Source organism: Lepisma saccharinum, chromosome 22 (assembly GCF_977018435.1).
Source record: "Lepisma saccharinum chromosome 22, izLepSacc3.1, whole genome shotgun sequence".
In the NCBI taxonomy this organism is placed as follows: domain Eukaryota; kingdom Metazoa; phylum Arthropoda; class Insecta; order Zygentoma; family Lepismatidae; genus Lepisma; species Lepisma saccharinum.
The window spans coordinates 6,005,285-6,031,963 of NC_139250.1; the positions used below are offsets into that span (position 1 = coordinate 6,005,285).

General features: G+C 37.0%; 1 protein-coding gene across 4 annotated transcripts in view; it reads right to left on the minus strand.

Moving 5' to 3' along the window:
• Positions 1-26,679, minus strand: part of Strump (WASH complex subunit strump) — a 107,857-nt gene that overhangs the window by 36,080 nt on the left and 45,098 nt on the right. For all 4 annotated transcript variants that reach the window (XM_083144070.1, XM_083144068.1, XM_083144066.1 and 1 more), the window contains exons 5-13: positions 24,111-24,331; positions 19,928-20,153; positions 16,202-16,342; positions 12,987-13,137; positions 11,847-11,983; positions 9,833-9,950; positions 8,119-8,238; positions 5,031-5,266; positions 3,388-3,639 (exon numbers count right to left, since the gene is read on the minus strand). In XM_083144070.1, the coding sequence (XP_083000196.1) occupies positions 3,388-3,639; positions 5,031-5,266; positions 8,119-8,238; positions 9,833-9,950; positions 11,847-11,983; positions 12,987-13,137; positions 16,202-16,342; positions 19,928-20,153; positions 24,111-24,331 (1,602 nt within the window). The remainder of the gene's footprint in view (positions 1-3,387; positions 3,640-5,030; positions 5,267-8,118; positions 8,239-9,832; positions 9,951-11,846; positions 11,984-12,986; positions 13,138-16,201; positions 16,343-19,927; positions 20,154-24,110; positions 24,332-26,679) is intronic.

The following is a 26,679-nucleotide window of genomic DNA, read 5'->3' on the forward strand; positions in this document are numbered from 1 at the left end:
TTGTGGTAGGGTAACTGAAAATTGCCATGGGCACTCAACACAATCTACTGCATTACTGTAGTTAGTAACAGCTTTGAAACTGTGTCAAGTTAATAACTAAGGACGCCGCTAGGCACCACCACTGTCGGTTCTCTTTAACAAATTTATGTACAAGCTTTACAAAAAGAGTTTGGTTTCTTCTTGAACAGGCCTTGTAACAAAAAACCCTGACCAAATACAGACAAAATACTGACCTATTTATTTACATCATATCAATAAATCATCATCCTAAAAAAAAAAGTGGGATTTCATTTGTTAAAAATTATGTTCTGGCCATAACCATTCCCACAACCAGCCATCACATATATTTTTTATTGACGATAAGACAATGTTTCCATTACTGTACAAAATTATGTACAGCAATACAAGAATCCTTTTTTTTTTTTAAAAAAAATATAATGTGTAGCAAATACTGAAATGCAAAACATATATTGTCTTTAAGTTTGCCTTTGTTTCTTGTTGATAAAGTATTAAACGTTTGTTTCTCTATAGTTGTCTGCACTTCTTCGCCACGCATTTTCTTGCTTTCTACACTCTTAGCAAGCGCTGTGCCATGTGCAACAACTGCTCACAAATATTCCCAACATGGCACACCCAACTGAAATGACTGTGCAATTTTCACTACGGCAAAGCTCTATAAACATAATGCAAGTGTACTTATTTTTCCTAAAATGCCAATACATTTCAATAATTATTGAAAAGTGGGCATTTTCACTGTCCATAACAAATACATGGGAGTAAAAATTCAGTCATTGATGACATTTCCAATGAGATTAAGCAACTTTATACAGTGGAACCTTGATAACTCGAACTTGAGGGGAAAAGGAAAAAAATCGAGGTATCAAGGATTTCGACTTACCAAGGTTCAAGTTATTGAGTGCCAAAATCGCCAACTTCGAATTATAGAGGTCTAAAGTCGACTTATTCAGGTCCATGTGAATAAAACTTCAAGTTATAGAGGTGATTAGAATTTAACTTCGACTCAGAGGTTTTTCGTACTCTACCTTTGAGTTATTGAGATAGAACGGCATCCTATAAACTGTACAAAAATTCATCTTATCAAGGTTTTATTCGAGTTGTTGAGGTAAAATTAGTATTGAGTGTTATGGACAATTCAAGGGGATTACAAGGAATTCGAGATGTTGAGGTTCAAGTTATCAAGATTCAACTGTAATAGACTAACAAGAACAACTACAATTGCACTACTAGGAGAAATCCATAGCCTTAAATTTACTAGTGAAAAAAATTGTACTTTATGTTTGATTGATTGATTTTTGGATTATGGACATATCAGCACATAGGCTATTTTTACACATCATACAATATGGTGATAAACGCCTCAACTAAAACAAAATTGAAAACAGGCTGCCAACAAGAAAATAAAATATGCATGTTAAAAATTTCCTTAGTCAATTTTAAAAACTTATTCATTCATTCATTACTTAACAAGAACTAAAACTATAATCTCCGAGGGCTAAAATCTCTTTTCCTAGTTTAAAAGTTCAGATTGTCAAGGGGCACTCAGCACACAGAAGGACAAATACACGACAACACAACCAAAGGATTATCTAGGCCATGGATCCAGGCACCAGAGACTTGTTAGCCTGCAAGAAGCAGTTATCTGGGTGTACTACATGGGGTAGTGGAGAGCTTCAAATATCTAGGAAGCATAATTCACAGAAGTGGAAGAATAGTGAGGAGGACAATAGGGTGGTGGACATTATCAAAGTGTTCGAAGATTAATATGGAACATGGATGTGCCTATGAAATGCAAGAAGGTAATATATGAGGAACACGTAAAAAAAAAAGGACCGATCATTTTTTACTTGGGACTGGCAACACTGACGAAGCTGTGTGTGCATGGAAACATGCTTTAGTATTCTGTGCCTGCAACAGAGGTATATTTCTCAGTGTGGAGATGCGAACGTGCGTGTAGCAGGAAGTTTAAATGGCTGCTGTAATAGAAAATCCCACCAAATCATGGCAACCGTGTTTTGGGACCGAAAAAGGTGTAATCCTCGTGGAATTCCTGGAACTGGGACCATCAGTCATGTATTGCCAAACACTGTCTAATCTGCGATGTGCCATCCAAAAACTGCAAAGAGGAATGTTACGGTCTGGAATTCTGCTTATTCATGACAACGCCTGCCCACACAGAGCTCACTGTACTGTTGCGACAATTCAAAAATGGAAATGTTTTAATCACCCACCATACAGTCCCGATCTTGCCCCATGTCATTACTTTCTGTTCTTTCACCTCAAAAAGTGGCTTGCTTCGCAACATTTCGATGATAGTGAAGTTTTCAAGACATCAGTTCTCGACTGACTGAGATCCCAGGAGGCAGATTTCTACGCCGAGGGTCTACGTAAACTTGTTCCACGGTACCAGAAATGCTTGTAGCGTCATGGTGACTATGTAGAAAAATAGCCAGGGCATGCACTTGTATAGCATCAAAATAAAAATTTTCTCGCTTGATTTTATTCTCTGTAATAACCAATCGGCCTTTTTTTTTTTTTTTTTTGGTCCCAAAACACAGTTGCCATGATTTGGCGGGATTTTCTATTACAGAAGCCATTTCAACTTCCTGCTACTCACACGTACGCACCTCTACACTGAGAAATATACCTCTGTTGCAGGCACAGAATACTAAAGCATGCTTCCGTGCACGTGCAGCTTCATCCGTGTTGCCAGTCCCAAGTAAAAAATTATCGGCCCTTTATTTTACATATGCCTCGTACAACACATACTATGTGCCAATAATTACATATGGAGCAGAGATTTGGACAATGACAGAAAGAGACAAAAGAAAGAGGCAGGCAGTGGAGATGAAATTTTTAAGGAGTATATTGAGAAAACTACAAGGGGTAGAATCAGGAATGAGGAGATCCGACACACAGTGGGTGTTGTGAAGCTTCAGGACAGGATAGATCAGTCACAGATGAGATGCTTCGGACACATGAAGAGGATGGATGCAGAAAGACTACCTGTAAGAGCTTACAATGCACAAGGAGTGGGAATAAGGACAAACGGGAGACCAAGATGTCTGTGGAAAGAGCAGATATCGGAGAGTGCTACGAGAAGAGGACAAAATTGGAACACCATGGAAAGAGAGGAGTGGTGGAAGACCAGGAAAAAATGGAGAGCCTTGACTTCTATGCCGACCCAGCCAGAGGCAGGAAACTGCGAAGGATGATAATGACTTCTGGGTGCCTTACCAGTACGGTCACCCCTTACACCCCGTGTGAACATTATATGAAACTTACTTCACTTCATATTTTCCACAGGACTTTCATGCAAATGCCAAAATGGTACACCAAAAGTAATAAATGTCGATCACTAAAAGTTACCTCGTGTCGTTCCTCCAGTTGTGCATACTCCCTGAGGCGATCCTTATCCAATCGTGTGGGAACCTCACGGATCACGCTCGTCTGCAGCTGAATGATCCGTGCGAGAAGGCCGAACATGGTTTCAGGAATGATGTGAAGCACCTTCCTCACGTAGTTGACAAGTTCTCCAGAGTAGTACTGCGAAACGGAGACTAAATCTGAACTCTTCGCTTGGTTGACACGGAGGAGAGGGATTTCCAAGGCAGAACACAGCTGTTAAGAAAGAAGTGACAGTTGAGGTTTTTCTTACTTTTACATATCATGTCATTGGTTTTTAAACCGCAGTCTGTGGAGTGCCACAGGGTGGTCATACCTTCACAGGATGAATGCTTGAAGAAATGTTACCAGCTTTTATTCTTGTCATGATAGGCTAATTTGGATTGGACCTACAGTTTAAAATGGTATCCAATCCACTAGGTGCCTCAACCAGGTATCAAAAACTCAAGAACCCTTCATTACAATACACCATCGGGGAGGCCTTGAGGAAAATACATTGTTAGATATATCAATGAACAGTCTGTAATTTTTGTGCAAATTTCTGTAATTTAATAATTATACGAGGGTTATTTTTTAAGTAAGATCCGTTTTGCAATGAAAACAAAGTACGATGATGATCTGATCGAATCTTCTGGCTGGGGGTATTCGATCATCCGCATACAGTCCAGACCTTGCACCTAGCAAACTACCACCTCTTTCGACATCTGAAGACCTTCCTGGGCATCAAGCGTTTAGACACTGATGAAGAAGTGAAAACAACCGTGAGTAACTGGCTATCTCACAGGCGGCATAGTTCTATGAGGAGGGTATCCAAAAACTCGTAGTTTGTTATGATAAATGTTTAAACCGGCAAGGAAATTATGTAGCAAATAGAGAAGTGTCTGTAAATTCGTTTTTATTGCAAAACGGACCTTACTTAAAAAATAACCCTCATATATGTACAAACATATAATTCATGTGGACTAGTTTTATAACGTAAATATCTAATTAGTTTCTTGGTTAATTGATTGATTTGGTTTATTTTTCTCAGCTCTTTTGCCACTTTTGGCTAACAGCAAAGATGAGGATGAGTGATGATATGATGAAGGGATATTCACAAATAACAACCACGCCCAGGCTGGGATTTGATAGGACTGGCACCGTCGTGCACTGTTCTAACCACTCCACAACGGATTGCAGCTAATAATAATATGCAGGGTTTTTATTTCAAAACAAAACCGATTACAGTCAACTGGTTCTGTAAATTAATTAAGGAGGTTAATTAACCATTCATGTTCTTCAAAGAAAATTTACAGTTTTATATCAGATTGGCACGAAATCAGTTTCAGCAAAAAAAATTATATTACATTACACTAAAAAGTGTATCTAAAGATATCTGTTTGGCGGTTACAAGGAGATAGATAATTTTCATGCAAATTTTCTGCTTAATCACGTTCACCACCATTCCGGTGACTTCGTCAGGCGTGTACTGACATGTACTAACATGCCTGACGAAGCCACCAGGCAGGTGGCGAAATCGATCGCAAAGAAAATTTCCACAGAAAAATGAAAAGTAAGCTTATCAGAGTAAATTACTAAAAACTGTGTTTCCTTAATGCTACACTCACCTTAAGAAAGGTAGCACGAAGCTTAATAACAAGGGAAGGGTCTTTCTTGATACCCTCCTGCATGTAGGGCGTGTACGTATCTATAACCTCCCATGCATAGCTCAGATCTGCAACAATCTGCAAGGTTATAAGAACTTCTTCCTTGATGTTGATTGTTCGGATCATCTGATGCAGGAAGCGGCGAGTGTCAGCCAGAAACTGCTTCACCTGAAGATTATTATCCAACTGGTGGAATTCTGAAAATTTTCAAATCATCCTGGTGAAAGTATGAAATTATTCTTACCTGGAGTGAGACAAGAGATTTCACACCAAAATGACACGTGACACATGTCACTTGGGAATGAACAATCAAGAGCAACATGTCACTCGGGAATGAAACATTCACATGAAAATGACAAGTGACATGTGTCACTTGGGAATGCACCAACCAAAAGCAACATGTCACTTGGAAATGAACCAATCAAGAGCAACATTTTGCACCAAAGCAGTGTGGCAGGTGGCATAAGCCACCTGCATTCAACTGTTGAAATCCTCAAGTATGAAACGACGCATTTCACTGTGCTGTGAAATCTCCCTAAAAGATATAATGCTCATCGGCATAATCAGGAACAACAAAAACATCCAGTATGAGCCTGTATGATGAAGTGGTCACAGAAACATGCTATGCCTTGGAAATGCATAGTTGTATCACTGTGTTGATCATCATCCATTTCATTTGCTTATCACTAGAGCTTCGATTTCTATGTAATTACATATTCCATTCCTTTCTAGATACATACCTTGAAAACGAAAATGTAAACGAATTACATAACTGACATGATTTTGCATGAGTTTTATGTTACATATTTGCCAGGATATTACATACAGAATTTTACATACTGGCTACTTTACTTTACATAAAACAACAGATTTCAGTATTTTTTTCCTACTTTGATCCCTTTTCCTATATTTTCGATCTCCGAAACATGAAGAAGAAAATTTGTAGCTCATGTGATGTCATGTTTTCTAATCAAAGAGATGCATAGTACTTACAGTCACCTAAAATTGACTGGCAAGCCGGAAGGCTGAAGAAAGAAAGAAAAAATAAACTATTATACTTATAGAAAGATGCTGGAGTACCACCCCCCTCCCTTTCTGGTTACATATTTTCGTTTCCCTTCTAGGTTTAGGCAAAGTGCCTAAAAACTTGGCATCGGTGGACAAGAAAGCTACTTTCCTGTACGTAGCGAGTTACACAATATGTTCCCTTGTACAAAAAGTACAGAAGTAGCTATGTATTTACATTCGATTGTTCTTTCTGTAGAAGCTTTTTTCTTAACAATTTGTTTCAAAAGTTACGAAGAGCTCTCGTACATATTTACATATTCTATAATAATTTGCGATGTGAAAAGTAATTAATAGTTGACAAAAATGGTTTCATAAATATGTACACGTTGCTGTGCTTCTTTTGAGTATAAATTTGATACAAATTTTCATTTGAACAACTTATTTCCTTATGTTGAATATGTTCAAGTAAAATAAATATCTAGCAGAATTCTTGAAATTGCTTTGATACTCGATTATTATTAATATTACATATTCTTTGATACTACATATTTAGCTACATATCCTTTTGATAATTCATATTTAGGTACATAATTATGTACATATTTTGTAGTTTGATATTACATAACTGAAATAGAAAGATAGTATGTATTGACGAGAAGAGCTGGAAATTAACCTTTAGACATCTGCTCATCCATGTGTTAGACCACTGTGTGTAAGGGCCACGAAAACCAGAGATGATATTTCAGTTCTATTTTTCTTTTGTTCATTTATATACTTATAGTTATAGTTTTTCTTGTATGTATGCATTGCTTGCATTGTAGAATTATTTCTTTTTTTTCTTTTTTTCTTTTGTTTTACATTTCAGGAAAAAAATGCTCCCTTCATCAGACATTTATTTTTAGTTTGACTAGTTATAACAATGATTAACAATGTTTTAAACAAAAAAGAGAATCCATTATACAATGGATGTTGTCAATGTTACATTGTTGTAATATAGCAACTAAACTGTGAAAAAGAAGCAGTTTGTTTTACTTTTATTGCAGCTAAAAAAATTTGATCACATTATTTTTTTATTTAAAAAAATTATGAATTCCAAATATCATCAGGCAATTCAAAAATCATCATTGCTTTCACAAAGTTTCTTGATGTTTTCTGTGTTTTTATGCTTGTAATAGCCGTAGACTTCAAGAGAAAAAATTGATTGATTTGGTTATTTAACTTCACATTTCTGCCACTTTTGGCTAATTGCGAAGATGAGGATGAGTGAAGATATAATGAAATTGATAGAAGAACACTCACAAAGAACACCCATGACCAAGCTGGGGTTCAAACCAGTGGCCCCTGGCATCATTGCGTGCAGTGGTAACACCTCTCTGCCGAAGAGGTCTGCTATAACGTACTTGAACTTCAACTCGATACAAGTATTGGAAGCTGTCAAATATGGGTTTTATTATTTTTCTTTTCTTTTCATTTTTTTTTGTTTCGGTATTTTAAAGTGCAAGCTTTTCAAAAACACGAGAAAGGTTTTGTTGTTGTTGTTTGTTTGTTTGTATGTTTTTATTCATAGAATAAGAACAATTCATCGTAGAGAGTAGGAGTTTGTTGTATTTTGGATGATAACTGATGCCAGAGGCATCAATTATCAAAAAGTATCGGTTGGAAATTTTCACCACTCGCTAATACCTTTTTGGAATTTGGCTATTTTGTGAAGTGTGCAAAAATGTGGTGCATCACTTTTGCCGATTCTAAACAACCTGCAAACTGGATTTTTTTTGGAAAAAAATAATTTATTTTACACCAGTAGTGAATGGAAAAATGGATATTACAATAAAATAATGGCCATTTTAATATTCCAATATAATTCTGGAATAATTTAAACCAAAACACAGATGCAGCAGTGGAATGCTTACATATTAATATTAAACAATATTTTCAACACATTTTAATTGTTACAATTTTCAAGCATCATTATCAGCAAGAGTATTGGCATTGATATCTGTTCAGACCTAATTACAATTATTATTTAAACTGAAAATCTAACCTTGAACTTCCTCAAGGGCTTGTATCAACTGAATCATCTTTCTTCCAGCAGCCGTTGCATCTTCATGATTCAGAGAATCAATCTGCTTCCCCATATCCGAGAACCACGCTCTCAGATTGTCTGCAACGGAAGGTAAAGATTAAATATAACACCCTTGCTTAAAATTGTTTAAAACATTTAACCGTAACTCAAGTAACAGACATGTGTAATTTGTTTTATTTAGTTGGAAAATCCCGAATAGAGTGTCAGGGTGTCTACAATTTCGGAAAATCAAAATTCCATGAATTTTCCAGACCAAGAACCAATATTTTCCAGATCTATCATTACCACAATTCACATACTTACACATGTGTGAAAGAAGTTCACTACATTTTAGCTAACACCACACTTAGAATCTCACTTAATCAAGTTAAAAATAATAATGAGAAGTGAAACTGAACAAAAATTGACTACTGGATAGGGACAATAGGAGTGAGATTCTATGAAATACTTGCCACATATTGACTAATAGTAAACAAATAATTATTTTCTATATTAAAAAATATAACAATTATAGCATGATACATAATTACAGTAATTTAGTAATATATCTATTAATATCAACCGAACACAATCCAAAAATTCCAACAAGAAAGTGGGAAATTCCAATAGCCAATCACTGAAGTAGATTTCGACATGAATACAGTTCAAGACATGACCCTTTTACCTAGAGATTTTAATATGTAACTTCTACTGTATTACAATGAAGTTTAATTCGTCCACAACAAATGTAAAATTTCTTGGTTAACCTTCTATTTGCTCAAAAATCTACTTTAGTGCATGACTACAAAAATGTTGATTTTTCCAGAAAAACAGTAAATTCCCTGACATTTCCACAAGTTTTCCAGGAAATGCATAAATTCCCTGACTTTTCCATGTTTTCCAGACTACTGCAGACCTTGAGTGTGGATCCATCTTGTATCAAGATGTCAACAAATAAAAAAAATAACAATAATATGCATGTGTAAGAACAATAATCATATAAATGTGTAATAATAACAACAACAACAATAAAACCAGCATTATGAAGTATTGTGCTTAGAGGTACAAAATTTCGGTACAAAAACATTCAGTTTCAGGTTCAAAAGTGGTAAATAAAATAAAATTTCGCTGTTATAGTGGTGAGAAATCTGATGAAAAGTGGTACATAAAATTACAATTTTGGTTTGAAAATTGTGAATATAATCCTAAATTTGATTTAAAAACTGCACTTATTACACTTATGTCCTTCTAATAGGACATTTATGTAGTTACCAGAGTATTAAGTTTATTCCTGTATAAAGATGTCCATTTTTGCTTCTCAAATATTTACAGCAAATAATTCAAACTTCAGAAAGTGTTGTGTCATTATATAAACTCTAAATGTCATGTTCAAAAGTCTATTTCACATTTTGCAGTTCATTTCGCATCATTTCGTGACAAATCAGGGTAGGAAAATCCACCTCACATCTTTCAGAAAGATGAAAAATTAACATTACAGTGCGTTATTTCACATTTCGTTTTTTTCGTCAAAAGCGAAATTTGCATGCCTGCTTGATGCATGAAAGTTTGTTTGGAGAGGTTGAAACCTGGAGATCATTAGATACTCTCTAGCCTTATCGAATATAGTACTTTATCTCAGTATGTACTCCTACGCTAAACACTGGAATAAGCTATTAAATGGGAAATTCGTTACCGTTCTTTTCAACTCGTGTGAGAGGTTTCGTTCCGGAAAATACTTCTGCTAATTCCGTCATCCTTTCAACACTCTCCTTCTTGTAGCTTTCCCATTTAGACTGCTTCTCTGCCAGAAGCTTGAAAAAGAAAGAAATTGAAATTTAATTCTTCCCATTTACTACATTTAAAAAAAATAGAGCAGAAAAAAAGTTTTACAAAATGAATGGATGTGAAAAAGGGACCAGTTGCACAAATAAACAAAAGCAAGAGGATAAAAGAATTAATTCAATTGAATTTATTCAATATTTAATTATGAACCTATTCTTCCTCTACTATATGAAAAAATGTAACAATACAGAGGCTGTTCAGCGTATATTTGACCAAACACGATTCCTTCCCCCTGCACTCAGAATGAACTCACCCAACCTTGGTCGGGCATGTTTGTCAGTGTAGTGTGTGAGCTGTGAAAGAGCGGTTGTGTTTTCTCACTGGGCCAAAAATCCCGCCCCAACTGAGCCGGTTTTGGGAGGAGTGTGTTGTATAACATTCCAAGTGTTTGCGTTTTCTCGCTTGGCCAAAAATGCTGCCAAACCAGTCGCTTTTGGGAAGGTTATGTTGTAGCCCTTTATGACGCAAAGTTCAGTGTGTCAATGATCAGGAAGTAGTGTAAGAGCAAGAATTGTGACGTTAGTTTGACTTTATTCAAGAATGGGATCCGCAAGTATAAGGATTGCATGGCCCCAGCGTTCGGTTCTGCACACAAGCCACCACCAGTATGCAGGTGCAAGGTGCGGTTAACAGTTTCCAAAGACATATTTAGATGATTCACCATCTGTCTTTGCGTCGATGGATTCTCTTGCATGGCCATTCTGCGAAGTTTCACCTGCGTACTGGTGGTGGATTGTGTGCACGGCCGTATTCTCGTCCCCTTTGTTGAAGAACCGAACGCTGGGGCCATGCAATCCTTATACTTGCGGATCCCATTCTTGAATAAAGTCAAACTAACTTTACAATCCTTGCTCTTACACTACTTCCTGATCATTGACACACTGAACTTTGCGTCATAAAGGGCTACAACATAACCTTCCCAAAAGCGACTGGTTTGGCAGCATTTTTGGCCAAGCGAGAAAACGCAAACACTAGGAAAGTTATACAACGCACTCCTCCCAAAAGCGGCTCAGTTTGGGCAGGATTTTTGGCCCAGTGAGAAAACACAACCACTCTTTTACAGCTCACACACTACACTGACAAACATGCCCGACCAAGGTTGGGTGAGTTCATTCTGAGTGCAGGGGGAAGGAATCGCGTTTGGTCAAATATACACTGAACAACCTCTGTAGAGCTCGTCTTAACTTAACTTTATGCTCAAATAGACTAATCAGGACTGGACCTACAGTTTAAAGTGAGTTCTGAACCACTGTACAATGTGCCTCCACAGGTTATCAAACCCAGGACATATTTTACAAGAAGATCATGTTACCACTATGCTATCAGGGAGGTCCAATACACTGATAAAGTACATATATAAAATATACTAATACCAAAAGCAATATGTCATGTGTATTTCTGGAAACATTTGAAGAATGTAAATAAACTGTTCAGTTTATATCACCTTGGAAAATAGAAATCTGCTTATAGTAATGGATTGTGTTTTGTTTTTTATATATGGAGTGTTATAAAATATATTGTGGCACAATACATTCAGGAATAAATTATGTAAGATGATGAGGTGCATATCTTTTAAAATCAACTCGACAGTGCAATGTGTGTGTGTGTTTGGATACACAACAGAAGTACTAAATATAAAACTGCAAATATTCCATGAAGAAAATTAGTGATTTCTTAACCTCTTTATTTAATTGTGTAACCAGATGTATACACTACACATATTCTTAGCAAATAAACAAACCAAACTACCTCAAACTTAAAAATAAGTTCAACACATCTTCCCGGGATTTAAATGAAACTTTGCCTAAAATGTCTTTATTCCTTTATATTTACGTACCATTAGAGTATAGAGAAAAAATCCCTACCTGTTTAAACATGTCCTTTATTTTTGACTCAAACTGTGCTGTATTAAGCAGAAGCTCAAACAACTGAAGCGGCTGGTACTTGGAATCCGCAATGACTTGATCTCGTATTTGTTTGCACTTTTTGTTGGATTCTGACACTAAAAGAAGAAATAAGGCATTTTATTTATTCGTAATATTCATTATTATTATTTACTTTTATACAATGTTAATTCAGAGATTAATAAATACAAATAATAAACCATAAAACCAACATTTCAGGTTACTTACGAATCCTTCATCAGGCTACATGATTTTACAATGATGCATATTCTACATAGGTTTAACAACATTTAAGTTGTTAATATTGAAGGTAAATAACAGTATCAGTGACAATAAAAAGTAATACACCTCATCAAGGAGAATAACAAATTCACTCTGTTAATGAAAGACCAAAACATAATCAACTGATTACTTACAAAAAAAGAAAAGTTCCACACTGCAAAAATTACTCTTGATTGTGATGCTGAACAGCAAAAAACAAAAGAAACGCATAACAACATTTTTTTCACAAACGAGCACAAATTTTGTTTTCATGCATTGAAATTAATTACTGATAAGCAAATACTAGAGGCACGCATATTTATTTTTTGACGGAATCACGAAATGTGAAGCAACACACATTTTTTCATATTTTTTAAAGGTGTGAGGTGCATTTTCATACTAGTTTCATTACGAAAGGATGCAAAATGAAGTTCAAAATGCTTATTAAACTTGTAAACATAAAATTTAGAGTATATTTACTGATGTGACACTTTCTGTGGTCTGAATTATCCTGAGAGTTATGCAAATCATGGAAAATGATTAATTTTGCTATAAATATTTGAGAAACAAAAATGGACTCCTTTACACAGGAATAAATTTAATACTCTGACAACTACATAAATGGGCTATGACAAGGGAAATATTTATTTTGTGTAATAAGTATATTTTTAAAATCAATTTTAGAATTACATGCTTTTGACCCCGAAATGTAGCCAGTTTTTGTACTGAAATTTTCATCACTTATTCACAATAAATATGAGGCTCTAGCAATTACCAACTGTATCTGCCTGACTAGAATTTTAAAACTGCATTACTAATTCTCGCTACATGCATATGTACCTGAACCATGAGATGCTGTATGCAGCATCAGCCATCGTAAGGTGACATTGCATTCCCGTACAATGTTCATCACTTTGTTCACATGGTCGAGAACACTTTCCTCTACCAGGGCTCCCTCTTTGAGAAGCTGCTGAGTCTGTGAAATTAACTTCTGCAAAAAATTCAAACAAATGAAATAATCATTAAAGATCACATGACAGTAGTTGCAAATCTACTAACATAAATCCACTTACGATGGGGACAATACGGTATTTTACTTGATACCACTTAAGTAATGGTATAAAAGATAGTGATAACAATATTTTACTATTTGTTAGGGATGTGCCGAAGCCGATTACAGATGTATAAAAATCGGCACATCGGCATCGGTATCAGGATCGGCAAAAATCCGATATTTAAACCGGTACAGATAATACTAGAGTTTTACCTTCTAATAAGTTTTATATTCTAGTTTTGTAAGATTTATTGAAAATTAGGTTGTGATTCTTCATCATTGTAGAGTTTTTGTAATAAAATTATTGCAAACTCTCATTCAGAGGATCAACCTAACTCAAAATCAGAAATAAAACAGTACATTGATGAACCAACTAGTCCACGTGACCAGGATCTGTCGTTGTACAGAAAATTCAAAAATGAGTATTCAAACCTGAAGCAAGTGCTGAAAAAATACTTGGGCATACCTGCTGCATTAGTATTCAGTGAATGAGTGTTCGGTGTTGCTGAACAGATTTGCCATAAGAGAAGTAGGTAACTTCCAGAAGTGCTTCCAAAACTTGTGTTTCTGAAGTTGAATCTGGCAGCAGTAAATTTCCAACATTGAGAACAGGAATTCATTTTGTATTTCAAAGAACTGTTTGTGTACTAATGTTAAATCTCTTGAGAATGTATGTTCTTCTTAAAGGTTCACATAACCACTTTTTATATATATGTATAACATGTTATACATATGATATGCAATAGAAATGTACATAGGAAATTTATTTTTGTTATGCTGAAAATAACATTCCATTTCTGTTTAATAATCTTATGTATCGGAATCGGTTAAATATCGGCACATTGGTATCGGTTCCAAAAATTATCGGTGAGTACATCGGTATAGGTAAATTTTCAGCTTCGTCACATCCCTACTATTTGTTAAAAACAATAAAAAACACAAACAGAACAATAAAAACACTAGGAGTTCTTCCGAAGTTTCGATTCCATCTCGGAATCATCATCAGGACTGGTCAACAGACGATGAAAGGGATGCGATTGAGGTTCTGCAGGCACCACTCAGTACTCGTTACTCAGTTTTTAGTTGTAACGTTTAAGGAGAACACACACTCCCTTCATCAGAAATGTATTGTTAGTTTGATTTGTTTTTATGCTTGTAACAACCGTCAGCTACAAGAAAAATAATTTCTGTGTAAATGATTAGCATGTTACAGTACACAGTGGAATGCAATACAAGAGACTCATTTCAACAAACCTTTCTCAATGGGATTCTTTATGTTTTTTTTTTATATACGGGTTTTAGATACGAGGATTTTTCCTTGTACACTTAGAAGGGGCAAGATGGCCCACGTGTTGACGCACCCAAAAATGGTAACTCATTCACATTCAACAAAACACATACAAGCATCATTGATTGATTTATTTATTTTACTTCGCTTTTCTGCCACTTTTGGCTAATCGCGAAGATGAGGATGAATGGTGACAAGATGAAACAGATAGCAGGATAATGATAAACACACGGACAGTACACAACGCAAGTCCCGTAGAGGATTATACTGCCCATGGGTTCAGATGCCAGAGCCTCTGGAAAATGCATTCCAGGGTGACTATGTGATAGTGTGATTGACATTTGGGTGTCTTATGAAAGCATCACCCCTTATATCGCAATGTCTCTTTATGTACAACGGTGGTTCAATAAAGAATTGCATTACCTACTTCCACACAATGAAGAGGCAGCGTTGTGTAGTAAAACTGGAAAATTACAGCCCTGTCTATCATTTAGTTCTTCTTTTGCAGGGTTGAAGACACTGACCTGTTCCATATTTATAATGCTGAAAAAAGGTAAGCAGTCATTCAGCCTATCTTGCACCATCAGACTTCTTGTTTTCTTCCCTGAAACCATTCCTTTGGGGCGACACACTGCTCTAATGAAAAACTCAATATGCTGACCAAGGCAGAAATTTATTTTATTATAAAACATAAACTAAACGTAACGTTTCAACCTTCTAGCAAGGTCTTCTTCAGACCTGCACCAAGTACAAATGTAACAAGGTACAAAACAGGTAGATATATTTACAAAAAATTACTCCCCTCCAGACTATTAGAAAGTTGTTCTGGAACGTTCTAGCAGGTGGCTTTCCCTTGTCAACTGTACTTTCACCTAAAAGGCTAAACATATTTACTTCCATCTAGAATGTGGTTGGACTCTCTATCTCATGCTCCTTTTCCTTCATTCTTCTTCCTTCTTCTCTCCTCTTTCTCTCTTGTCCTTTCCACTCTTTCTAACACCTTCTTCCATTCTTTGTTTATCTTCAGTCCCCCATTCCAGTTCATTGTGTCTTCTTCACCTTTCTTCCCTATTTCCTTGGCCTCCTTCCATTTTCTCACTAGTATTCTCTTCTCCCTTCCTATCTGCTTAGCCTCATCCCACTCTATGTCATGTCCTGTTTCTCTTGTGTGTTTAAATATCGCATTTCTCTCTCTCTTAAGTCGTACATCATCCCTATGTTGTTTCAACCTGTCTTTCATCCTCTGCCCTAACGATGAGAGACAAATTTCTACCACCGAGTCATGATTGAAACTCACGACTTCTACAAATAAGATATCCCTTGCATCATTCGCAGGTGGAAAAAATGCAATCCATTCTGAACCACTTACAGTTCCATGCACTTTTTTGATTGCGTATGTGTCTGAAAAGCTACCAGACAGGTGGCGAAATCGACAACGACTCAAAAACTGTATGGAAAAATGAACTGTAAGTGGATAACAATGCATAACCAACAGATATCTTTGGATACAAAGCAAAAATGTGTAAAATTTCATGGAGGCTATGAGTGTGCCAAAAGTCAACAGATTATGGCAAATGTTTATTGAATCATCCATATACAGATTTGAATTTTCATTATCAAAAATAACAAGCTTTCCTGTTTCAAGTTTAGACAAAAAATTCAATATTAATCCTTAGTGCAAATATATAAATATATAAGGAAAAATGATTATACCTGAATACGTCCTGCATATTTTGTAGAATGCTCTCGCACGTTTGCTGGATCAAGGGTGTTATTGAGGGCTGTCCTAGCGGCCTTATATGGTTCCCATGAGTCGATCAATGTTACTGTTATTCCCATGTATATGCTAACGACCTGAAATATAAGAAACAATTACAATAACCTGCAAGTCGCAAATAAAAGCATGGAAAAACAGAAATTACTAGCTAAAATTTCTTTTATTATATTTCTACAAGGATGTATCAAAAAGTAAGGTGAATTTGTCTGTAAAACCCAGAGTTTTTTGTGTTGCTAGCTTTTTTTTTTTGTCAGATTCCAAGATGATGCAAGTCTGACGGCAATTACAGCCTTCTACGTCACCCCATCTTGTACCTAGAGCAATTCAAAGATGGCACAACAACTTGAACATTACTCCAAGGAGGAGGTGCGTGGTGTTATTCGTTTCTTATGGGCCAAGGGAAAGAAACCATCTGAAATTCATAGAGAATTGTTGGAGGTCCATGGAGATAGTGTTATGTCGCAGAAACAAGTGTATGTGTGGTGTAACTCATTTGCAAGTGGTAGGAGTAGTGTGACAGATGATGACAGAAGTGGCAGACCAGCGACGTCCATCAATGTATGCCGAATACAAGCAAAACACCACACTATTCCATCCAAGTGCAAGGCTCAATACTACCATGCTAAAATGACATGGGAAGCCATTTTGTGTAGTATAAATATTATAGTGGAACCACAAGCAAAACAACCTACGCAGACCTGCGACTCCTGTGCACCATACCCCGGCGAGTAAAGGAGGGGGAGAGTGGACCATGCTTCTTTATGGCCCGAGGTGGAGGGAAGAAGGGAAAGCTGCACGGGGACTTTTCGTCCCAAGGTTTTTTTCCTTGTGGTCGATCTATAGCGGAAATTAAGAGTAATGTCTCAAAACCCTAATAAACAGCTTAAAATCATGTTAAAGCCACAATCCAGAACAAAATAAGTTGTTATCAACATGCCCAAGCCATTTTGCATACAAAACACCATGTGCTATAACTTATTAATCATACAAAATTTTTATTTACTCACGTATTTTCAAGCGAACATTTGTGTAGGTTCAGAATAACCCCTTTTCCTTGAAAATACCATTCATTTACCCCAGTTATAATAACTGTGCTTAAGAAACCACAAAAATCTATGTTTTTTTGGAAAAAAAACAACAATCAAACCGTTGAAATACTTCAGCCTAGTCTGACATCTGGTGGCCAGGCTTGGAACTGCTTGAACCAAGCTACCCATGACTTGAGTCAGCCAATGGGAGCCTTCCCATGCATGACGTCATGGCCAGGATGACAAACTTCTTTTATTATGAGTGTAGGAAGCCATCTTAGATTCTATTCTGTACCAGCTTTCATTGAGTGAGGATCGTGTCCAAGTAGTGTTATGTAAAAGCATAGTGAGTGAGCACAATGGCCCTGAAATCACTGAGAAATGCCGATATACTGATTCAGAGTCCCTCAAAAGCCTAGTATGGGATCACATGGCCGATACCAGCCAGAAAAGTTATCCATGCCAATAGTAGGGACTCGGGCGTGCTAAAAAAGTGGTAAAAATGGATAATACTGATTTTACTTGTCACAAACATTTAGCGTTTGGCCGCGTTGCTGTATGAGCTGAACAATCAGATGCAGAGAGACAGGAATCCATCTCAATCTGAGAGTGAAACAACAATCCATCATCACCAGTAACCCCAATAGCTTGGAGAGGCTACAGGAAGCATAGGATTGTGTGTTTTTGTGCCAGCAAATTAGATTTTCCCCCAAGAAATTGAGCCATTATAGTTCAAAAGTGTGTGTGTAACAAAGGGCCCCAAGTCTACTAAAACGTGCTTGTGTCCATGCCAAAGATGAGTTCCAGATATTGTAAGTAGAATGTTATCTTATCTAAGTGCTGTATGCGTAAACATATACATAAATGTTTGTTTTTGCCTGTGATAATTCAGATACTTGTCCTAAGTCCTAAATGGCCAATAAATTTGTCATTCCAACGAGTTGCATCTAATTTTCATCCCTGAGTGTGGTATACTGCGAGTGCTCCACTAGTACCGTTTAAATTTAGGCTGCAAGTTCCTGTAGATACCAGCGAGTCTTCTTCCGAACACTCGCTGCTAACTGGGAACACCATACATCGCACATGGGAGATGTGGGGCTGCGTAGAGTAGCTTGGGAGATATATTTCTAGGTTCATTTGTACCCTTCTGGCTATTGAAGATAAGTAGATAACCAAACTAACTTCAAAACCTAGAAGTATAGCTCCCGACCCATCGCAGTGGACTGGAAAAAGGAGTAGCTTTAAAAATCCAGCACAAGTGCAATTCAAAATCAATTCATACAGAAGGTTGCCCACGATAAAAATAGTCGACTTTAACTGGCCATTGAACTGCTGTTATGTCCCGATATAGAGCTGGCTACACTGGGGCCTGTACTAGATAACAGTATCAGTTGAGCATGATCCGTGGAACGGTGAAGGTAAAAGTGACAGCTTTCTGGGAGGGGTTCATTTGTGGACTTTCCGCTGCCCATTGTAGTCACTCAGCAATAGTGAATCTGGTGCAAAGAAGAGGGTTTAATCGTCACCAAAGCTGGTGTGGGTCTCATCATCCGACGATGTGCCCAATGGGCCCCTGCGGTACGTGGTCGGCCAGAAATTGTGAGGAGATCACGGCCCCAGCCTGCTCGAACCGGAAATTGTGAGAAGATCACGGCCCCAGCCTGCTCGAACCCCCAATACAATGTGCACCATTAGGATATCAGTGACACCCCACAATCCCCCAACACAGAGATGTTTGGCTATATGCGACGGTATTTCAAGGGCACAGTTTCCAACATCATCCGGAAGAACTTCTCATTGGAAGCACTTACAAAGCATGCGGACACCGCCTCACAGAGCGCCACATCCAGGAGAGGTTCACAAACGGCAGAAAACTGTATGAAACATACCTTGCAGGGGACAAGAGGACATGGGTGTACACCCTGGATGAGGTGTGGCTCTACCTAGATGAGACCAACAGAGTTCGATCCATTTTCTACAGTGCAACAGACTAGAAGAGCCATTCTGACTTTGTGCTGCAGTGCAAGGAAATGTTTTCCAAGGGATTTCTGGTGGTGGCCGGATATTGCAGTCGGGGAACGCTGCAACTCGTCAAAGTGCCTTCCAACACCAAAGTCAAGGAAGCTTACTTCCAGGAGAACGTTATGGCCCCTCTGTATGACACACACATCCTCCACCTGTACGGTGACGAGACCACACATGTATGGATCCACATGAACAAGGCTTCCAGCCATACCGCTCGAGCATCCCAGGCATTCTATGCAAGGAAGGCAGAAGACACAGGAATTCGAGTGATCAAATTTTCGTCCATCCCTGTTAAATCCCCGGATGCCTCACCAATGGACTATTGTGGGTTTGGACTCCTCAAACAGACACTTGCTCGACGCCGTCCCCGTACCTTGCAGGATCTTGGTAAAGTTGTCACATTCCCCTTCCCATTCTACGCAGGAGTTTGCTACAGTAGAAACTAAGCTGCCGGGCAATCGTTCGGGCCCGCGGCTGTCACATCAAACACAATCGGTGGTGGCACAAGGGGATTTACTAGCCAGTTGCGAGGTTCAAAGTCAACTATTTTTATCGTTGGCAACCTTCTGTAGTAAACAAACAAACAAAGAAAAAAAGCATGATACTTGCCCAATTGTCAGGGAAGTATTTGTCCACTATCTCTCGCATCTTGGCAGTCTGGTTATGTAAAATGCTTGGCTCGAAAAAGAGGCACACATACAACATGGCCGCCTGGGTGGCAAGTGCTGTGCTGCGATGTTCAGGAAATGGATATGCGGAGATCTGATTGTATATGTCGTCCGATCTCAGTCTTCCAATCACCATGTTTACATACATATGGTTCATAGGAATACGCCTGAAAAAAGAAGTCATTACTTTATTATTATGCAGATAAGATGTGGTATAACTGCCATATGCAGCATACTTATCTCTTAGAAAGTTAACAGATAAATGATTTTTTTCCCAATTGCATAAGTAAATAAAATGGTAGAAATAAATTACTTTTTCTAAGTGTTTTATTTTAAATATCTTGTACACAGTGTCCAAGGGGTCTCCATACTCCTTGAATATAGTACATATTAGCCGAACCCTGTGGCTGAGTGGTTAGCACATCATGCTGCGATGCCAAGGGTCCCGGGTTCGAATCCTGCTCGGGCTTGGCTGTTTGTGAATGTCTATTCATCAATTTCATAATAAACTAAATCAAATCAATAGTACGTATTACCCTGATATATATATATATATATATATAAAAATCAAAGAAGGAGAAAGGAAACACTCACCAGACAGTGGAAAAATTATAATTTTCGCAGTCTAACGCTGCATCTTCGATGTAAAAAAAAAAGACTGAACCGGAAGTTGGAGATCTGGTAGAGTTGGCAGGTCTCTACCAGATCTCCAAATTCCGATTCAGTCTTTTTTTTTACATCGAAGATGCAGCGTTAGACTGCGAAAATTATAATTTTTCCACTGTCTGGTGAGTGTTTCCTTTCCTCTTCTTTGATTTTCATTTAGTCCATTTGGACCTCCTTGCTTTTATCCATATAAGATATATATATATTTATTTACATTATAACAAACTTGGGTACTTTCCATTATGTTACAGTACACTGTTTGCCCCGTGTGTTGTTCAAGCACCCACACACACACCACTAGCTGTTCCTCATCATTGTAACTACGTCCATTCACATCAGCCATGGTGCTAAAACTGACATACGAATTTCGTTTCGTGTAACCTTCAGAGCAGGAATGCCAATCATGAAAACGACATCATTCAAAAGCAACCAAATAGCAGCCAATTTTCGATACGGTCACAACAGGATGCATGCAAGTAGGGTGACACACCTTGCTTAATTTTACCATATGTAATGCTTTACTTGTTTATTTTCAACATGTATATGTCTTGTTGATTTGGTTTATTACCACTAATATTATGACCAATCAGCATTGGGCATACATGCCCACACACAAATAACCACAGGCCAACCTAAGTACAAGGGCCATTAGGTTGGCATCAGGGAAAGCTTGTGAGAGCTATTTTCCCAGATACTTATACCCCCCACCCCCAATTAGAATCATGGGTCATGTTTACCAACCAGTTGTCACTCATGGGAGGGGTAGAAATGCTTTATTTATAAAGAACCAACCATTTTTAGGCTGACAGTAGCCATCTTGAATAACAAAAACCATGTGCTCCAACTCACATGTTTATCAAATCTTTTATCGTTTACTGAAAATCAGAGATAACACTCACCCATAGGTAAAATAATGCCTAATTTACTAAAAGTACCCATTTGCAATTATCTGGCATAATTAAGCCAGAAAAGGTGAAAAAACACTTTTGTTTACACTTTTTAAGCAATTGATAACCCTGCCATCTGGTGGGAGAAAGTGGCACTTCTCCTACAGACAAGGAAAGATCTCAAAGGACTCCAGCTGGCCAATGAGAAGCCTTCAAGGCTGTGACGTCACAGAGGAGACTTTCAACAAATGATACATAAAGGGAACAGGGGTCTAAGGTCCTGTTACAGTAAACACAGGCCTAAGTGTGTGTGACCAAGTGGGATATTGTGTCCACAACTGCATTTAAGGATCCCAGTGAAAATTCAGCAAAATAGCGAGTTTTGTGTCCCTCATCCCATGTGGAAATCCAGACCACATGGTCGGCAGAACTGACGCCATAGCAGCATCCATAGGATATCAGAGAATATCCAAGTTGTTCTTAGCCATCCATCCAAGAAAAGCCAGGAAAACTCATTTATCATTCCCCCAAAGCCTTTGTTACACCAAGGAAGCACATAATATCCAATTTTTAGTGTGGTGTACCCCAAAATTGTCCATGTGTCGGGATGTGGCGATAAAGAGTAAAATAGTGTGTGTACGGCCCCAGGTATGATTGATGTAGTGTGAAAACGGCTGATATGTAAGTACAAAATCTTTTGTATATCTTTTTTGTGTTATGTACAGTGAAGTGCTCATGTTTGGTGGTAGCTATGCCACAAGCGGTGTTCTTTTCAATGAATAAATATGTCGTTCAAAGGTTCTATCATTTTAGTGAATCATAAGCCTACCAAGCCCTCCCCTAGTTACTGATTATTAAAGTTAGGCTAAAGTTCGTCTGTTGCTCAACAGATATCTCGGGGGATATCTGTTACTATACGGAACACCACACGTGGAATAGGGTCTGCGTGTGGCCGCGTAAAGCGTGGTTCTCTTTTGTTTTTGATATATTATATATTTAAAGTTAACCTTTAAAACCAACTTTAAATCAATACGTAATATAGAAACACCCCAAAACCATCCCCTCTTAATATGTTTATTTGTTTGCTGTAATATTGTTGTTTGTGTTATCAAATGTATAGTTTCTGGATTTAAGTGTGATTAAAAGTGATAACAGAAGCGGAAGTCATATCCGGTTTCTAGACATTTGTACAACTGTCAAATATTTTATTGAATCTGTTGCCAAGACAACAACATGTTGGAAGATTGAAAGTTGTTCAATTCAGGAGATAATGTGAATTTTGTGAAAAACTGTTATAAAAGGAAAAGCGGCATCTTATTATAATGTAACTGTATTTGTAAGTATAGTTGTGTTATTTTCCAGTGAATGTTTAAAGTCAAAATATTTTATTAAACTTGTACAATGGCCAGAAGCTATTTATTTTTCTAATTGCACATCCTGTAGTAATCCAGTGGCGAACACCCAAAACGAACGTCACATGGGGCACGACTTCTTGTCATTTTTTCTTCACTTTATGCTCAAGAAAATACACTACACATACCCAAGCTGATACTTAAACCATGAACCTTTAGTAGCAATAATCCTGAGTTGGCTACTCAACACATTTAGCCACTGAGTGAGGCTGAATGTCATTCATGACTTATATTGCCTTTTAACTAGAATAGTTCTCAAGGCTTGAAGACAACATTCCTAAGATATTGAATCACCTAATGGCATTTAGATTCAACTGAAATATAAATATTGTAATTGGACAATATTGATATTGATTTAATGAACAATATTTGTTTGTTTGATTTGTTATTTATAGAGACATGCACATTTCGTTTCTGACGAAAACACAAAATGTGAAACATGCTGTAATGTTCATTATTCATGTTTCTGAAAGATGTGAGGTGCACTTTCCTACCATGTTTTGTCATGAAATGATGTGACATGAACAGCAAAATGCGAAATAGACTCTTAAACACAAAATGTACAGCTTATTTACCAACACGATACTTTCTGAAGTTTGAATTATCCTGCGAGTTATATAATTCACAGAAAATCGATTAATTCTACTGTAAATATTTGAGAAGCAAAAATGGACCCCTTTATACAGGATTAAACGTAATACTCTGGTAACCACATAAATGTGATATTAGAAGGTATATGTTTGTTTTCTGCAATAAGTGCAGTTTTCAAATCAAATTTAGGATTATAGTCACAATTTTAACAAAATGTCATTTTATGTACTGCTTTTAATCAGATTTTTTACTGCTAAAACACCAAAATTTTATTTTATTTGCTGCTTTTGAACCCAAAATTGACTGTTTATGTACCAAATTTTTGCTTCCTTCTTACCAAAATTATGTGCCTCCAGTTATTTACCATTGTTTTTCTGCCATCTTTGGCTAATTGCAACAATAAGGATGAGTGATGTGATGAAACTGACGAAGAGATGCCGACAAAGAAAAAAACACACCCATGACCAGATTGGGATTCGAACCAGGAACCCATGGCATCAAAGTAGGTTTTGCTAAACACTCTGCCATGGAAGTCAGTGAACAATCTTTGTCACAGAACTAAACTTACTTGAAATAGTCTTCGGGATAATTCAGAACTCTTTTTGCACCAGGGATGTTTGAGAATCCTGTCGACCTGAGAAGCTTGCAGACATCGTCAATATTGCTTTCCGTACTGGACCTCTGAGCACTGTAGCGGTAATACGAGACAAGCATTCTCTCACGAATGACCCCTTCAATGTGGAGATCCACAGCGAGCAGCATGACGCCATACAGATAGAGAGCTTCACACTACAAGTACAAAAGAAACATACATATACTATCCTGATACCAATGCAGAAATTTCATTTTATTCGGAATAGTTGTATATGTTACAATTACAGTTTCCATTTTTTAACACCATTTAGAGAATGTCAGAGTGTGTACATAGGCTAAACAACAAAGAGACTGAAATACAGGTTGAAACAACATAGGGATGATGTACAACTTAGGAGAGAAAGAAATGTGATATTTAAGCACACAAGAGAAACAGGACATTACATAGAGTGGGATAACGCTAAGCAGATAGGAAGGGAGAAGAGAATGCTAGTGAGAAAATGGAAGGAGGCCAAGGAAATAGAGAAGAAAGGTGAAGAAGACACAATGAACTGGAATGGGGGACTGAAGATAAACAAAGAATGGAAGAAGGTGTTAGAAAGAGGGGAAAGAACAAGAGCGAAGGAGGAGAAAAGAAGGAAGAGGAATGAAGAAAGAAAGGATAAGGAAAATGAGTGTGAGGTAAGGAGTCCAACCACTTTCCAGATGAAAGGAAATGTTTATCTAAATCGCCTGTCAGATGAAACAACAGTTGACAGGAGAAGGCCACCTGCTGGAACACCTGGAAAGGAATGTTCCAGATAAACAACTTTCTAATAATCTTGTGTCTGGAGGGAAGTGATTTTTTTGTATATATATATATATATATATATATATATATATATATATATATATATATATATATATATATATATATGTATCTTCCTGTTTTGTACCTTATTTCAATTGTATTTGTTACAGAGTCTGAAGAAGACCTTGCTAGAAGGTTGAAATGTAATGTTTAGTTTATGTTTTAAAATAAAATAAATTTTGCCTTGGTCAGTATATTTGCTTTTCATTTTTAGTTTTTTAAGTCCAATTTATGTGCAGAAATAGGCTAATTGGGACTGGGCCTACAGTCTAAAGTGGGATTTGAACCACTTCTACCTTCACTACGTACCAAACTTGGGACCCCTTCAACACAAGGTTTTTGATGATAACATCAGAAAGGCCCTATTGTTACTATCACAACTGAGCCAATACAACTTTGAAGCAATACTGATGCTTGAAACTTGTAACAATTAAAAGTTGTTCAAAATAGATAATTAATATCAATATCTAAGTACTCCACTACAATCATATCCATCAATTTAACAGAATTTTGCTTGAAAATATTCAAGAATTAAATCGGAACTGTCACTTAATCACAAGATCCATTTCTTCAATCAGGGTTGCTACGATTTTTTGATTATGAAATTCCCTGACATGTTTATCATCATGATTTTTGCTTTTGAACCTTGCGTTTTTCAATTAAATATATAATCCGTTAATTACTTTGAATATTCACTTTCACAACTTTTTTGTAAGCAAATTTCATTCTACACACAAAAGAACACGTGAAAATTCGAAGAGTAAAATGTAAAATTACAATCGGTATCAAATGTATTGGGTGCTACAATCACATGCATCTAGCCTTCAGGCTAGAGGTACATTATTTCACCTTAGCAGATCTCCACAATATAAAAACAACAGAAAAAGTTCATAAACCATACACAATTTTTAATTTTCTGGCAGATTTATAATGTTGTAGAAAATGCTGTTTTTTTTTTGTTGTTGTTTTTTTTTTTGCTACATTTATAAGTGCACAGCATCTGGAGAAATTTTTGTTGCACATAGGAATTCTATAGGAAATGCCAACAAGACTAAGATCTATAAAATAATAGACGATAACCTCATCTTCACCAACCTTTCTGATAATTATGATCAAATTGTCAATGTACTTTAGTTATCCATCAGAAATTTGAAGGAACCATAATTTTGCACAAGACTGAGAATCACAAGAACTGAATCCAGAAGTGGAAGTGAAATGGTTGTTCATTTTGCAACTTTTTCTCTTGCAGACGCCAAAATGCATGTAAATTCCAGACAATCTGCAAAATTCCCTCATGTTTCCCTGACAAGCCAAATTCCCTGACATTTCCCTGTTTTCAAGATACATAGCAAACCTGTTGATTTACTTCATTTGACTTCGCTTTTCTGCCAATTTTGGTTAATCACAAAGATGAGGATGAATAGTGACAAGATGAGATGGATTAACGAATGGACAATCACAAACATATAGGGACGACACAACACGTGCTCCACAGAGGATTATACGGTATGTCAGACCTGGAGATCAAATGCATCAAATCAGCCATAGTTACAACATATTTATTCCATTGCAACTATATTATATTGATGAACCTAATATTTTGTTAATATTCATTGATTTGGTAACACTTTCGTAAAGCGGAGATGGATTTCTTATTTTTTTACAGCAGAAAGTACTTACGCAAATCATTTTC